We start from the raw sequence: 16,709 nt of genomic DNA, 5'->3' as shown, positions 1-16,709 counted from the left end.
AGAGGACTCTTCTCTGGGCAGTGACTAATGACATTTGAATGCTGCTCTTTATGCAAGTGTGATAATATATAGGTTTTTTTCCAAACTGGAATGAATTTGTTGTAAGACAAATCAAAATATCATTTCAGTTGGGTCTTCGAAGGAGGAAGAGAAGCTGGACTCAGAAGCTGTGTTTTCTAAGTTGACTCTAACCTTTTTCATTTTTCTGGACTGAAAAATTTTCCTTTCTTTGCACAGAAATGAGAAGGCCTTCTACCCTGGAGCTCTATGTACCCCACCAGCTTTCTGCTCAATGGTGTGATATAGGTCTGGAAAGTATAAGCTGCAGCATAATTTTAATTAAAATAAATTATTTTTTTGAGGAAGTTTGCCTTTTTTTAAACTTGACAGGTGGAGATATCGTGAATGTTTGCTCTGTTAGAATTGCCTGGTGTGGAAGGGAGCAAAGCAGAAACATGAAAGATATTGATAAATTGTAAAAAGTATAGAATGAAACAGCGGAAATTATGAGAAGCTTTGGAAGGAAGACATTGCAAGAATAGTCTAGAGCAATTTGTATATTTCCTCACTACTTGCATACAACAACTTTAACACTAGCATCAATGCTGTTACTTGGTGCTAGAGCCACTGGCTGAAGCAGTTGCCATCATCTCGCTGTTCTGTGCAGGTAGACAAAACTCTGTAAGAAGCTAGTAAGCTGCTTGTGAGCACTCACTTTATCAGATTATTTTACTTAAATTGGCGCCTCTAAAACACAAGCCTTAGGAAGACAACCCCTGTATATGGATTCATTGTACACCTTTTTAATGGCAACAGAATCAACCTAACACAAGTAATACTATATCAGGAGCATTGGAGATACAGGTTCTTAGTAAGTGTTTATAAGGCTCAGGCAAAAATGTGCATCTGTTTTGGAGAAGATAGCATCTGGTTATTAGAAAACATATTTCTGTTGAATTTTTGACTGCTGAGTACTGACAAGAAATGTTTCATATTATTGAAAAATAGATGAGTTTGTTTGGCAACAATAGAGAAAATAATGCATGACTGACCGGAAACTGATAGGAAGCTGGTGTTATTCTGACCAATTTTTTTTGTTTTTTAATTCTTTTAATATGATCAAGTAGTTATCTTGCTCTGGAGATTCCTGTAGAAAAGTTCCTAAAAGGCATTATATACGCTATAACTGTGACATCAACATTTTAGTAAAGCTGGTGGGGAAAAAAATTAGCATTTCCTTTGGAAAGAATGGCATGTTGCATAAAGATTATGTACACACACGCATGCATAAAAACATCATTGTTTTGGCTTGATTTTACTTTAAAAATTAAAACAAAAATCTAATATGGAGGTTTTCAGTTTTGTTTTCCACTTTCCTTTTCCTATTTTGTTTCCCACTGACATGCTGAAATTTATCAGTGAAAAAACTAACAAAGCAAAACAAAAACTAATTGTAATCTTCCAAGACAACAAAAAAGTCATTCAGTTTTCAGGTGGTGATGATCAATTTGAGCACTCTATGTTTCAGAGAGAAAATCCTACTGCAGATGAAAAAGACGTTTTATGTTCCTTGTCCATGTTAGAGTTAACTGACAGAAAGCTGAGGCCTTGGGCTAATATGATACCAAGGTGGTTTGTTCTTAAAAGCAAGAGTGATGACTGCTTCTTAAAGACCTCTGATTGCCCGGCATGCTTGATTGTAATCCAAACCAACTTGCTTTGAATGACAAATTGATTGTTGTGCGCATTTTTGATAATATAGCAATTTGTCTCCTTGGGTATAATACTCTAATCGCCCCTTAATTTATCAGTAGGGAATCGGCAATTCAGCTCTTCCTCGGGCTGGGGTTTGGCAGGGTAGCCGTGACACTCTGTTGCGCACTTGCAGACTCTGAGTGAAGAAACCCCCTCCCAGCAGCATCACGCACCCACCCGTTCCTCAGCGTGCATTTCACAGCACTCTTTGGCAACTACCTGACTGCTTGGTTTAAAAATGTAAATGTTTAAGTCAACAGCAAAGAGAATTTTGTCTGTTCCTGAGATTTTAAATTTCTTGTTTGCACACAGTCTCCTTTTGCTCCTTACTTCTGTTCTCTGGGCCCGTTCTCATCTTCTGGTCTGACTGAGCAGGAGGTGTTGGTTCAGTCTTCAACCAGCGCTGTGCTTCAATCATCCCTCAAAGAAAGTGGTCAACACACGGTGACAGATCTGTGGTCCTCCTGGTCTTAGTGTTTGCGGTATGAAAAGTTGCCATTCCCAGGGAGCAGTGCATGTTTGTGAAGTTCAGGGTACCCCGTGTAGTGATACCATTTCTTAGCAAGGTGCAGAAGCTCTGCGGTTGTTTGTCCATCTCTTATCTCACGGTTGTACTGTATTTCCTCTGTACCCCAGAGTCTGATGAGTTTGTGTCACTAACTCTATGTACCCCAAATAAGATACGCTCTCTCCTGAGACAAGCAGAAGTCTTTCACCAGCAGAAGGGGAGGGTGAAAGGAGATGGAAGACATGGCGTCCTTCCCCTTCTGTGGTGGTTGATCACAGATCCTTAACCATATTGAATACCTGGGTGTTGCTGGCAGTTCAAGATGTTTCCGTAGAAAGCCCATGTGTAAGACAAAGTGGGAAAGCATACAGTCTGAGCAGGCTATATACTCTGATAACTTGTGAACCCCATCACGTGCCCTCGTAACCACAAGCTCATGGACAGTAATTCCCTCTTGGCATGCAGCAGGGTAGGGCTTTTCCACTGCTCGCAGCTTACTGAGAAAGCCACGGCACATCTGTTCGGTGGCTTGAGCCATTGAGCATTCTTTGCATAGCCTGCCTGGATAAGCTGTCACTCTTGATTTTTAAAACATTTCACAACAGAGGGTTAGCCTAGAATGGAGAACCTCTTCTGAGCATCATCTGCAGAGGCCCCTCTGCTCACAAACACATGCTGCTTAAGGCTGCCACCATCGTGTCTTATGTCAACAGGGGATCACGTCCTCTCCGCTGCAGCAAAGCACACCGGATTATCTACTCTCCATCAGTCAGCCGCTGGCCTCTGTTTTGCATTTATTATGTTTCTAGATAAGTGCTTTTATCTGTTCTTCCATGCTGCCACTCAGGTTTTAGAGATGCTTCTTAGAACATCTCCTTTTCTTCAGATTCTCTCTGGAAAACTGATTTAGCTTATCCTTTTGAGAAGGAGTTGGCCTCCTGTTCCGTTTCTCTGAAAGTTAGACTTTGTTGGCTGGAGATAGAAGAGGGAGTGTGTAAAACGAAGGCCCTTGTTAGCCTGGGGATGCTAATTGCCGTAAGTCTCATTGATAGTCAACCAGGGAAAGATCCAGAGCACTTAAATTTAGCTTGCTGCTCTGAGTCTGGCCCAAGAAGTGTCTGTATCTCTCCATTGCCATTACAGATGACTACGTTGAGAAATATTTGTCTTTATGAACACTTCCTTGTTTGTTTAAGCTTTAACAGGATGCATTTTTCTGTTTCTTTTGCTTTATACTGTGTGTTTTCTATACTGAGCAGAATCCACCAGATTGGGGGAGTGGGCTGCTTTGTTAGTATTATTACGTTTTGACTTACAGCTGGTTGCATTTTTAACCTATGAGGCAGGAATTTCTATCACAAACTTCAATTTATGCGCATCTCATCAGAGTAGAGTCTAAAAGTTATGGACAGGCTCATGGTTTGGCTTTACTACATAGCGCTGGACTGAATTCGGTAACAATGTTCTCAGTTAGAACAGCCAGGGACACGGCTAGATGATGTTTCCTACAAACATTGCCCATAGTCCTGCAGCCACCTTATTAAACTGGTCAGATTTGAAATACAAACAGCAAGTGCTTAAAGAGCTTTGAAAAATAAATTTGTTTTTACAATTTATAAAAGTTAAAATTAGCAAAACAAAGCAAAAGCACGCCATTCATCTCTCAAGTACTGTCCCAGTTGAATACGCTGGTTGGTGGATGATATTTGTGAATGTTATCATTCCCAGAATGTACTTGTTAAAAAGCCATTTTTCTATTTCTGTTGCAGTGAACTATTTCATAAAAAATGGTACAGAAGATGTGTTACTGTGCGGCAATAGCACTGATGCTGGGTAAGTACTTTAAAAATATCTTCATTTCTGGTTCGTTTTTGTTGCAGGGTGGGTTTTTTCTTGCTACGTTTTCCTTCCATTGTCTACTTCTCACCAGCATGAAGTAGATATTTCAACTTCCCTGTGTCAATCATAATAGGAGAGAGGATAATGACAATATTGTGCATAGTAATACAGTTTTCTGAACTGCAGGGAAGAGAAGTTTGCGTGTGTCGTATTCAGGTCTAAAATCTTTAGGGGCCTTATTACAGTTCTTTTTCAATATGTTTAAATATCTCAGTAAAAAAAAATAGTGAAAACTAAGTAACACTTTGGCTGAGTGGAGAGTATTTTAAAGGAAATGAAACAGGAAAGGAAACAGAAAAGCTGGAGGGATTTAGACTGATGATGAATTCTTGGCTTTTGGCAAAAGAAAGGTAAACAAATCAATAAATGCTAGTCCCCAAAATAACATGTTTTGGAGGTGGGAAGGGACTCAGTTTTGAGTTGTGATCTATATTTGTACATGACATGTTTATAGACTATGTGTGTTTCATTTTCTTATAATATAGACAGTAAAGAGATCCAGACTAATTCCTGTGGTATATAACTTACTCTGCATAAAGGACTTTATTCCTATCCCTACCATCTGTAGATGCTAGTGGTTCCTCCTGCATCCAGCCCTCAGAGTCTAAGCACATTGTCTGAGAGTGTGATTTTGTTTGACAGGTTCTCATGATCTTGATGGAAATGGAAGAGTTCAGATGGGATGGAGAGAGATGAGATCTTGTGTGGGCAGAGATTATAAACATGCAAAGATTGTAAGCTGTTAGGAGTTGTAGGAGAAGGAAGAAAAGACCTTAGAGTGGTGGGATGGATGAGGTTTGATCTAAGTATGTGAAAGTATTTGAATCAGGGAGGTGGATGACCTAGGTCAAGTGAGGGGAAGAGGTGAGATAGTCTACTTTTGGAGGGAGATGTTTCGAGTTGGTAGAACAAAATTTAGAAAACTAAAAAAAAAAAAAAAAATAATAGGGTTTAAATTAGGAAGAAATGTAAAAAGAGGGAGACAGCAGGAAGATGAAGGGTAGAAAAAATCGAAACATGCTTGTGGACAGGAGGGCGAGAAAAGCCATGGGGTCCTGGAGAGAGATGCTTTACTGTCTGCTGCCACTGTTTATATCTGTATTTACATAAGACAAAGGGAAAGCTGAAGTGTCAGCCTTCCTTCTGCATATCTTGTGTGCCTGATCTGTATTGCCAGTCTAATTTAGACTGTAAGCTCCTTGGGCAGAGGGCCACGCTTTCCTCTTTGTTTGTTCCACGGAAGGTACAATGTCAGCATTCATTAATGAAGTGCTTTGTTGATTGTAATACATTGCATTTATCCAGGCTCAGGCTGGACTCCAAGACTATTGGGATGTTTCCCGAGGATCCCAGGATCTGGCAATCTGCCTGTGCTGGTGGACTTCAGCCTTTGCTAGCCAATAGGCAATAATATTGAGCAAAAAATGTTCTGCACAGAAACAATATTTTGCACATCATGAAATATTATACCTTGTTCTCTCTGACCACCTGAACCATGTTGGTGGCAAGCTGCTAATGTCATAAGTGATGGCGAAAGAGTTGATTAGATTATAGGTAGTTTGTGAGGCATAGTTTAGGGACTACTGCTTTGGAATTGTCCAAGTGGTGGGAACTTAAATACCAGTCCAATATCCATGGAGTATCTCTTAGTAGCCTTTATGGGTTTAAGGGTTGGGTTCTAGAAATGCACGTTAGCAAAACCACCCTTATTTCCTTCCCTAGAAAGTCAGTAAATTGCAACGTGTCAGCAAAAAGCCATGGTTGGAGAAAACCTCCAACGGAGGCACTATGCCCATGAGAGAGTCACAGCCTGAAACAGCCAGGGGAGAACTTCCAGCTTTCCTGTATAAAAAGAGGAAAATGCCACCCCAACAGCTAGAGTCCTTGTGCTTGTTTTGATAAATACATCAAAACTATCAGCGTTTGTGCCGTTAGGGGAAACCCACTTCCCCTTTATGCATCAGTTCTTTCTTCTTCAGCCTCTTGCTGTTTTAGTTAAGTATTTAATACCACTGAGTAAGGTTTGGTTTTAAATGCCTAAAAATGAGGATTAAATATTCCTACTTACACTGGTTTTTTAGCTCAGGACTAGCAAATGTTGTCTCATCTGTTATACCTTGCACAGAGTTCCTGCCAGTCCTCCACTCCTGTTGTTTAAAGACATGAAGATAATTAGGAAGATGATCCTAAGACCTCAGGGGACTTGCAAAGTCATGTATTCCCACCTGTTAGGGTAGAGAGACCATCATTTACAGGCTGACGTATTTAACAGAGTGGATTTGGTTTCTCTTATTCTTCAATGGTCAAGGCCAAGAGCCAGTGTGTTCAATAGTGAAACGCAAAATCTGAATGCGTGGGACCTTTTGGGACAGGTTGCACCACAGGATCAGGGAGGTGAGTTAAGAGTGAGTGGATGCATCAGACTGGGGTTCCCCCATCTATTAGCAATGAAATCAATGACAAGTGAGGATGCTTAAGTTGGGAACCCATCAAGGCATCAGGAAGGTGTGGTAGGGAAAGACAGCTGGCAAGGCCATGTCTGAGTGTTCATAGCATTTGTGGAGCTTGCTTCTGCTCTCAGTTTGGAGCTTGAATTTATTAGCCTCTGGGGTACACTGAGGACCCAAAGGAAATGCAGGGAAGGGCAGCATCATGTGCGCACTCCTGGAGGGATTTGTTGTTAGTGAGGGATATCTGTGTTGTGGCTGGGATATTAAATCTCGAGGTAATTGACAAAGCCATTTTAGCGCATTTTTAAAAGCATGTTAATGACACTCTGAGGTTTGGCTGGTTGCTGTTATTATAGAAGAGTAAAAAAAAAAGATCTAAATAAATCTACGATGGCAATTATTAGGTGAGGAGACTCAGATGGTCTGATGTAAGAGTGTGTAGTGATGGAAACTGCAACCTGAGCTGGAGTAGCAGGCCAAAATCAGCAGGGAAATGATCATCAGTGGATGCTATATCACAGACAACCTAATTATCTCCAAGGTGGGGGCTTTATTACATTACTAAGAGGGACTGTTTTCTGAACAAGCACCCAAACTGCCAATAAAGTAGGAGGTAATGGATCTAGCTAATATTGATTCTAGTTCAGAAGGGATTTGAATAGATGTATGTCACTCAGCAACAGCAAACATGTCTCTAGTACTTCACCTGGCAGATGGAAGAAAAAGCATTTATTTATGGTTTTAGGTATGCTTAAGCAACCTCAAGAAGCCACTTTAAAAATCACACTGCAGACACATAGTAGGAATGTCAGGGGGATGGCATATTTCTTAGTTGCACAAGAACTAACCTGTCTGTGGGGTTTCCCATATGATCCCTCAGAAACTTTCTTCAGGATACATGAAATTTGATTTTTCTTCATTTAATCAAATAGAAATTTTGTGTTGTTTTTCTTCTTGTTTGTCCAACTGCATTTTTCCCCTTAATGTACTGCAAGAATTTGCTTTGTATTTACAAGGAACAAAGAGTCCAATGGAAACAACAAGTAATGTTTGGAGAAGAGAGAAAATCAAATGATTGTGATCAAAGATGTTCTTTGGCTCAAAGTGAACGCTAGTGACGCGTGCTCGGTGTTTCACAACAAGCACATTCAGAGCACCACGTTAATGGAAAAATCCTCTGCTCTGAGGTGTGTGTCACAGATTGGTCAGACACTGGAAGCAGTGCTAACAGCAAGGCTCTTTTAACAGAAAAAACATAGTGTATTTGCAGAATTATTCATGTTTCTACATGTGTTTCGGGGTTAAATTTTGTTGTTCTTTTGGATGTGGCAGCACTAGGATTTATCCAAGTTGGTTCTCTTTGCAAATTCAGCTTCTTCGATTTGATTTGGTTAAAATAAATGGAGAAAGCTCAGATAGTCTGATTTTCAAAGGGATCACAAATTCTATAAACTTACTTTTCAATTTAACTCCCACTGTATAGCTTATCCAATTTTGAACACCTTGTTTCAGCCCTGAAAAAGGTCCAGTAAAGATCCAGTACAATGATCAAATATTTGGAAGACCTTAGCTCAGAGCAGAAGCTGAAAGCTGCTCTAGCCTTTGTGAAATCCAGTCTTAGCATCAAGTGGACTACGCTTTGCAAGGGCTACAGAAGAGCAGGCGACAGCAAGCAGCACCGTATGCTCCCTGTAATCACGCATCACGGCCCTTTTGAAGGCATCTACCCTACTGGGTGAAAGTCACCCCTGAGGGCAAAATTACTTCATACCCAGAGATGAGTATTTATGGTGATAGTGTCAAAGACAAGGCCTGTAGTTGGGCGCAATGCTTTAGGGTGTGCTGGGGGACCTACAGCAAGGACAAACCCCGGCATTCGGTGCCTGGCTCCAGGCAATGGGACATGGCCAACACCAGGCAAGAAGTGAGGGAGCCTCCAAGGGCGCTGCTCTCAGGAGGAGACGCGGTCCTGATCCCACCTCCAGATCCAAGGAGCACATCCCCACTGCTTCTACCAGGCATCGCCCTACTGTGATCATCAGAGCAAATCTCCCAGCAAGTGGGCTGTGGGAACCGTTTCATGTCAACCTGCTTCAAGCCGCCCGTACAATTACGGCTTGCTCCTTCTCCATGGCTATTAACTGGTCATTTTGATGAGACGACCAGCACCACGGAGTCCCGTGCTTCCCTGCAGAGTAAAGACTCACAGGGGCTGCAGCAGCTTGGAATTATCTGTCCGTGAGAAAGGAAGATACATTTCAGCTCTAAAACATTTCCACTTTTATCCTGTTGTAATTTCACAGGGGCATTTTTCTGCTGTGGTTAGACTGCTGTTTTTTTCTTCCCATTCTGCCTGAAGGTTTGGAAGAGCTATAGAAACGGCAAGGAAATTTGTCCATTAGGAGAAAGAGAAACGGACAAGATGCTATCAATGTACAAAGTAAACAAACAGACAAAAAAAGAGAAACTTATCTTTGTTCTTTTCACTTTTTCACTCGCAACTACAACAGGGAGCTGGCTTTTCAGAAAAATGTGCATGTTTTAAGTCAATTGTATCCCCTTTGGATCTCAAGGTCATACTGCTCAATATTTTTTTTTCCCTTTCACATGATATGTCCTGTATATTCAGCTTGTAGGCAGGAATATTCTACGAGATCATACTGACAATGAAAGCACATTTGCATCGTGTCTGTACTGATATTACCAAAAAGACTAGTGAGCAGGAAGGAAAAGCAGCCAGTAAAGCTACTTCAGGATGCAACAAGAAAGCACCTTTGGCAACTGCATCCTAGTAACTGTTGCTATAGAAACTTTAGCTACCTTTATCCTCACTATGACCTTGATTTTTCTTAACAGGGTACATTAAAATAATGTACAGCGCGGGGCAAGATTCTATATGGTTTGGTAAATTCTGCTGTCACTGAGCTTATTGCATATAAGGGATGAAGGAATGAGCATGTGGTGTAGTGCTCCTCAAAGTTTTTGAGTGAGTCCTAACTCTTTCTAAAGCATCATCAGAAAAAAACTTTGTTTCCTTTTGTGTTGTGGTATTTTCCTAAGGTAGTTAATACCAATACATAAAGTTGCATCAGATGCCTGTTTTCATAGTCACCAAGACTACCGAAAGCAACGTTTTTATGGTAGGTTCTCCACGCCACCGTGCTGTCAGCGTACTCATTATGGCATGTACAGCGATGCAGCACGTTGATCTCTCTGAGCTATAGTAACATTCCTTTGCCTTTACGCATCCTCCACGTGGTGATTTAAAGTCCCTTGCAAAGGCTTATCGCACCCCTCAAGGGTAGAGAAGAAACATGCAACGGACTGAGGAGCAGCGCTGCTATCAGATGCTTCCACCAAAGCTACTTTGTGCAGCCCAGCACTGCAGCTCTCACCCAGCCCTCGGCAGGCGGAGAGCCTGGAACAGTGTACATGCCTGCCAGAAGAACATGTCAAACAGCGTGCTCTCCCACAGCACTTAGTCCCCTGACTACAAGCAAGCATGCCCAGTAACACAACCCCAGCTGCGCTGGAAACTGGGGAACTGCACCAGAGAACGATGCACCCAGGTGATTCTTTATTTGCTGCTGGTAATTAGGACCACTGCAGTTCTGAGTTGCCTGAACTTAAATCCATATTATTATTAATTCATTGTTATTATTACTTGTTTTCTTAATAGAAGGAGGCCCCAGATTCAGGCCACGTTGTGTTGGATACTGGACAAGTAGGGTGGGAATAGCCCCCTTGGCTTGGAGGGTCTGCATTTCAGAGGTGCAGTCCATGGATGGTGGGGTGAAGATGGTGCTCAGGTGTCTTAGTTGCACGTATCTGCTCCTGGGGAGCGATAGCCAACTTTGTCAGGCAGGTCGTGGTCTGGCAGCATGTGTTTATGAACGGGTCCATCACAGGGAATGGGGTACTGGGGAGCTTTGGCATGTGCCTGGTGGGACTGGTGTGTTCATAACACTCGCCAAATTCAGTCTGATGGGGTACAGCTGGCTGATGGGTGGGAAAGGCTGGAAAGGCTGGTGGAGTGAGGAAGGGGATACAGTTCCCAAATGTGTCTTCTTCAAATGTCACCAAAGGGTATTTTGGAAAGAATGAAGTGTGTTGTTTAAATTACCAGAGCTAATAACGTAATTACGCTCCAGATTAGTAAGCAACATTAATGAATTTATTACAAACCTTCAGGCTGTACAGCATACCTTAAATGAATTTAACTAGATTCTGATGTAAATCACACAAACTTTTCCATCTACTCTGTGTTGGTACAGTGACAGGAGAATGAGGATGGTTTGCTCACAGTGAGAAAGCCTCTCACTTGAGTATGAGCAAAAACAGAAAGCAAGTATGTCACCTGAAAGATGCTGCAGGGATGCTGCCGTTGGCATAACATTAGGTATTATACAGGCTTAGGGGCAACAATAACAGTCCCCACTCCTAGGGATCAGTTGTGTATTTGGAAGATCATGTCTCTGGTTAAACAGCAGCAGTAGGGATTAAATCCAAATCCACTCAATTCTTAAGGATGGGTAATATTACCTCTTAGTCAAAGCTGTAATAAGCTCATCAGCCACATGAGAGAAGCAGACTTACCAGGGGCTACAGTCTTCATTAAGCAGTAATCTACCATTATGTTTATGATAAATTATTGCCCTACATTTTGTTTGATGGGTTAGACAGTAGATCCAGTGCCTGGCCATTGGATTGAGCGAGAAGAAATGAGAGTTTGCTTACCTTGCTGCAGCACAAAGTCTAAAAAAGCCACACTGCAGCACAGGGAGTTCTTCCTCTCGCTGCTTGCGTGAGTGCGTGGAGGGGTCTGATGTGTCAGGCTGAAACCAGTGGTTTTCCATCCGCCTGAGCAAGTAGCCTGTGGGGGGAGGCAGAAACTTTTTTCCTGGATACAAGTCAGTGGCACGCACAGGTCAGTGGGTGCTCTGAGCCTGTGAGCAAGCCTGCTCATGGGCATCTCCTTCCCTTTTCTCCTCCAGTTTCAGCTCCTGGTTGTTGTTGCTCTTTATTCCGAGCTTTTCTTCTTCTTCTTCTTTTTTTTTTTTTTTTTTCTTTTTTCTTTTCCCCCTGCCCCTTTTTTTCCCTTGGTTGGACTTGCTTGCACTTCCTTCCTTCCAGACCATTGGCACCCCTTGCTTTAAAAAATGCCCTTCAAATTCTCTCTGACCCCTTAGATGCCTGGAATAAAAACTGCTGGGGGCTCCTAGTCAGGACTGTCCAAAGTGAAGGGTGCCTCTGCGAGCGAGATATTGGCTCTTAGGTGGCAGTGAAGGGGAAATTGTAAGTCAGACCCCCTAATTGTGATTAGACTTTGATATATCAAAACAGAAAGAGCAGGGGAAGGAGGGTGACCTGTGACGCTCGGGCAGACTGGGCACCTGCTGATGGCAATGCCCAGCTTTGGCTGGGGCGTTGCTGCCTTTTGGCCCCTTTCTCCTGCATGCTCAGTCGTCCTTACAAGATCCATTTTTTAAAATATTGCCCTGTTTCAGAATGGGTGGGTTTGTCTTCTCAGGTACGAGCAAATGTTAGTCTAAGGATCTTTGTCTGTTCCCCCACAACCACCGCACAGTATGCACTACTTGTTTGGCTGCTGGTCTCCTGCCTCAAAACCAAGGAAAGTGAGAACACACGAAAAGTGCAGAGAAAAACTTTAGGTCACTTTAGGTCACTCAGCCTGTGACCTAAAGGAGATTTAAGCCTCTCTTTTGTGGCCTGAGGACTTTAGTGTGAAGAGGCAAGTTGAGGAAAACTCTACCATGCACATCAATAAGCCTTGGAGGCCATGGGCGCCGGCTGCCCTTCCAGCTCTCACTGCCAGGCTTTGACACCCCACCGTGCTCAGCAAGGTCGTTTCCATTCCTCTGGAATTAGCCATGTGTCAAAAACGTCAGCGATTAACATTTCAGCTCGGTTTCTGCATTCTTGGGCTTAAGCTGTGACCTAAGCAGGAACAGTAAGGGGCCCTTACCACCGTATGGTTTTGGTTTTTTAATTTTCAGTGTGGCTGTGGTATGTACTTTATCTCCCATTATTGCTTCTTTCATAAGCAATTCGGTGTAGCAAGCCGTAGCGTGCCTTTGCAAGCTAAACCAAATGAGGGTGCAGCCTTCACCTTACGGATGTCGTAGCTGACGTTAGCAGCTGCTTGATGCTAACTCCTGGTAACACACGGACAACCCTCCCTGTATTTTCAGGGTCTGAATGTTACAATCCAGCACATGGTTGTTTTACAAATCTTCTTTTATTGCACAACCCTATTGGCCACTACAGTCTGGATCAGCAGGTCACTTGGCTTGCCTAGATTAAACTCTTGAGACAGAGCGTTTTGTAATTATGCCCCTCAGCTACAACTCTCTGGCAATCCCAATCTGTGTTATTTAAAACAAAGCTGTTTCTTCTGTTCTTTAATTTCCTGTACCAATGCCAGCTTACAATGGTGATTACAGCCTGATGGATAGGTAGGTAGACTGATGCTTTTAACTTTTCTGAATCAATGACACTAATTTTATTGTGATCAATTGAACAGCATCCTGTTAGGCTCCTGTGAAGGATATTATATTTATGTAGCTTGCTGTTGTTGCTGCCCATCCCTGTGCATCAGGCGAGTGCAATCTTGTGAAATGCTTCCCCGAGGTAAAAGAAGCTAAAGAGTTTGCTAAAAAATCTGAAGGGGAAGGCTTAATATTATACATCGAAGATGCTTCAGCCAAATCTTGAGACTCCTTAAAAAAATCCTCAGAGGAAATGGTCTCAGTTGCAAAATAATATTCTCATATGAGACTCTTACACCTAAATTTCTGTAGAGTGTTTTTCTGGGAAGCAGCTTTTTGTTTTCCTCTCAGTGTTTTTAATGCGTTCCCATACCCCATGGGTTATCACTTTTGTTGGCTACAAAAGAGGGCGAGCAAGAATAAGGAGTTGAAATGTAGGATATTTTGTCTCAAGTGTCTCGTCTCTGTAAGAAGGATGTGAGCTAACATTAATAGCATTTTTGAGCTGAATTTCATACTTTTCATGCTGAAGACACCTTGTTTGAATGCTCTTACCCCTGAACATAATATTAGAGAACCGTGTACACTCACTGCAGAGTAAGACAGATCTTTTCACACCAGCAATCCACTGCTGAGAGGAAAAGGTTTTAGAGACACATAAACACAGAATGAAACGTGAAAAAATACTAACTGTATAATAAACAGAAAATATTTGTCTTAGGTACCATTGCTCATTTTCACAGTCAGGGGAGTTGCACCTCCGTGTCCTAGGGCTTTCCAAGCGGTTGTGGCGAAGTGCTTTGAGCAGTTGCTCTAATTTTCTTCTGCATCAAAACAGGGTTTCCCCAGGAAGCAACACTGGCAGTGAACCTAAGAATGACTTTGCAGCCTCTAATCTTGTGGTGCGAAGAGGTTCCTATGAAAATACAGCTAAGTGCAATGCTCCTAATATATCCTTTCTTTCAGACTCTCTTGTTCAAAATGGTGAAGAGATTAAGAGGAAAGTCTCTCTCTCTCTGTCATATTGAAATTAATGGCAAAATTTCCATTTTGCCTAAGATTTTAGGCAGCTTATTCTGGATGAAACCTAATTTCCAACCGACTGCACTGTCTAGGCTTAAGTTCACCATTCGTGTAATCACCATCAAGTTTCTCACAGCTGTATTCAGATGTTTTAGTCATTAGTGATGTTAAAATATGAGCGGTGAGACTTGGAACTGGTCTTTTGTGGAAGACTAAGGAAAGGCTGTCCACCTCTGGACATGATCACTTAGTTTCCAGCCAAGCACAGTAGGCGAGAGCAGTCATTTTCTCACGGCAAAAAGAATAAGCCTTACAAAACTTTTCATGTCCTGTCTGGACATGATGTCTTAGCGCAAGCAAGAGGAAAGGGTTTCCTTCTCAGGAACCCAGAGGATCCATTTCTCAGAGCTCTTGAACAGTGTCAGCAGCACGTCACAGGCACTGAAGGCTGTCTGCAGCAGCAGATCAGAGGCAGAAATCTCATGTCTCTGTGGCAGAGAGTGACAGCAGATGCTGCCTTTGGGAGAGAGGAGGTTTCGTGAAAAGGCTGCCTTGAAAAAGGACATGGATATACAAGGGAGATTCAGCTTGCATCTGCATATTTTAGGGGGAAACCCCCTGAGTTTTCTGTGTTTTGTTCACTTCTAGCTCAGTAATGTTACTGTAATTTTTATTCAAATGTGGCTCTTACCAGGAAACAATAGGTAGTCAAAGTAGGAAAGATCTAGAAGGAGGCATTTCTAGGCTGGCAGGGAAAAAAATTAGAAGTGGCTCTTTTTCTTTCTTTGTGAGCTATAGTTACTATTGTCTAAATTCTCAACTGATATAAACTAACTTGGTTCTACCTAAGGTGACAGAATCACTTCTTAAATTCTCACTTGTGTGTTACATTTAATTCATTAAACATCAACGGTTCCTTTTCATTTTTATTGCTTTTTCTGAAGAGTACTGCAAACAAGGATATGCACACATTTTGCAATGCTTCAGCACTCCTTTTTTCAGCGTTCAAAGCAGACTTAAAAATTTGTGCTTGACTAATGATATTAAATTAAGCTTCTTAAAGTGTTGTCGAATGTCTAATGTTGGTGGCTGACACCATAGATTCGTGTAACTTCAAAACCTATAACAATTTTTTCTCATCTCAACATGCAATACAGGTTTGCTATCCTGTGCTGTAGAGACTTGATTTATATCAGTATAAAATTGATATTAAAAAAAAAATAATCCTTGATTTTCACACTGAGACACACTCTGCTTTCTCAGGAGTCAATTTCTTTTTTGGGTGGCATTTTAAAAATTACTTTGCATTATTTATATTACTGCTTTGCATTTCAATTTGTGGCAATATTCGGCTTCGGTAAAAAACAGCAGTGTTTGAAACACTCTATGTCTTTTTGCTGGAAGAAAAAAGTTAAAAGCTGTACACATTGGACACACTCTACATGACTGATGACATGTCTAAAATGGCTGGATATTACAGTAATCATCCTATCTGAAGGCAGTTCAGAAAGCCTTGATTTCTCCATCTGACAGGCAGAACATCAAGCTCACCATCTGCCAAGGCAGAGGGTGTTGCTCTGTTTTCAAAACACTGCCTGGAAGTTGGTGTCTCTCGGTGTCTCTGATCTCTGACAAAGTGCTTTCACAGTCCCTCCTGTTCCAACCACCCCTAGTTGTGTCAGCTAGAATTTGCACCAAATCGTACCAGGTTCATCTCTATCTATCTATCTGAAGCATAAGAACAGAGAGAGCTGGCATTACTGCAAGTTCTCCTGAAGTCTGCTTCTCCAGATAGTTAGATGGTTCCCACCTAACAAATTCCCAAATAACGTAGAGTGCCAGGATGCTGGCAACATCCTCGATCTCGTATTCTCTTCCTTTACATAGAGCAGTAAGCCTTTGCATATCACTCTGCGTCTTCAGTTTCTGATGGGTCATATCTTATGCTTGGGAAGCAGCTTGTGATATGCAAGAGGTGTGGGATCTTTTGATTAATCATATTGCACCGTTCTGGGAAAGAGGGTGGCTCATTGACCCGGGATCTCTTCTACCTTGTGTTTCACCTGGTGATGCAATTCAGTACTTACATAGTACCACTGAGAGCATTCTTTTTCTATTCTGGCACATGGGGCTGGAAAATTACTTGTCAAGAGTCTCAAAGTTTAATAAGAGCCAGTGATATTCATGCTGTCTGCATGCCATTTAATTTGTGAGTCGGCAAGACACACAAGGAAATCATTTTCCTGGCAGAAACAGAAAAAACGTTGTGACCCCAGACTACGGCGGTGAGTGGAACAAAGGGCTGGGTTTCTTAGATTAAAGATTTAGTCCTTGCAGGGGGTGAGCGCAAGGTCAGGCATAGCAAGCAATCAGGAAGGTGCTCAGATGGCACACAATGGTGTCATCTAGCCAGCGTCAGACTATGTAACCAGAAAAGCGGGGTCACCATCGCAGTATTACCCACAACTATTACGGGAGACACCGCATTTATGATTCTTAATTAGGAATAAGTGCCAAGAGACATCATATTTAAGCACCAAAGTCCTGCTTATACACCTAATTGTG

The 16,709-nt window shown here is 42.0% G+C and overlaps 1 protein-coding gene across 4 annotated transcripts in view; it reads left to right on the top strand.

Annotated features, from left to right (window-relative positions):
* SCN5A (sodium voltage-gated channel alpha subunit 5) overlaps positions 1-16,709 on the top strand; it is a 216,444-nt gene that overhangs the window by 77,047 nt on the left and 122,688 nt on the right. For all 4 annotated transcript variants that reach the window (XM_049798505.1, XM_049798504.1, XM_049798503.1 and 1 more), the window contains one exon: positions 4,033-4,096. In XM_049798505.1, the coding sequence (XP_049654462.1) occupies positions 4,033-4,096 (64 nt within the window). The remainder of the gene's footprint in view (positions 1-4,032; positions 4,097-16,709) is intronic.

This window comes from Accipiter gentilis, chromosome 4 (genome assembly GCF_929443795.1).
Source record: "Accipiter gentilis chromosome 4, bAccGen1.1, whole genome shotgun sequence".
Classification (NCBI taxonomy): Eukaryota; Metazoa; Chordata; class Aves; order Accipitriformes; family Accipitridae; genus Astur; species Astur gentilis.
The sequence above is the reverse complement of the archived record's forward strand: the minus strand, read 5'-3'. Positions and strand labels throughout refer to the sequence as shown.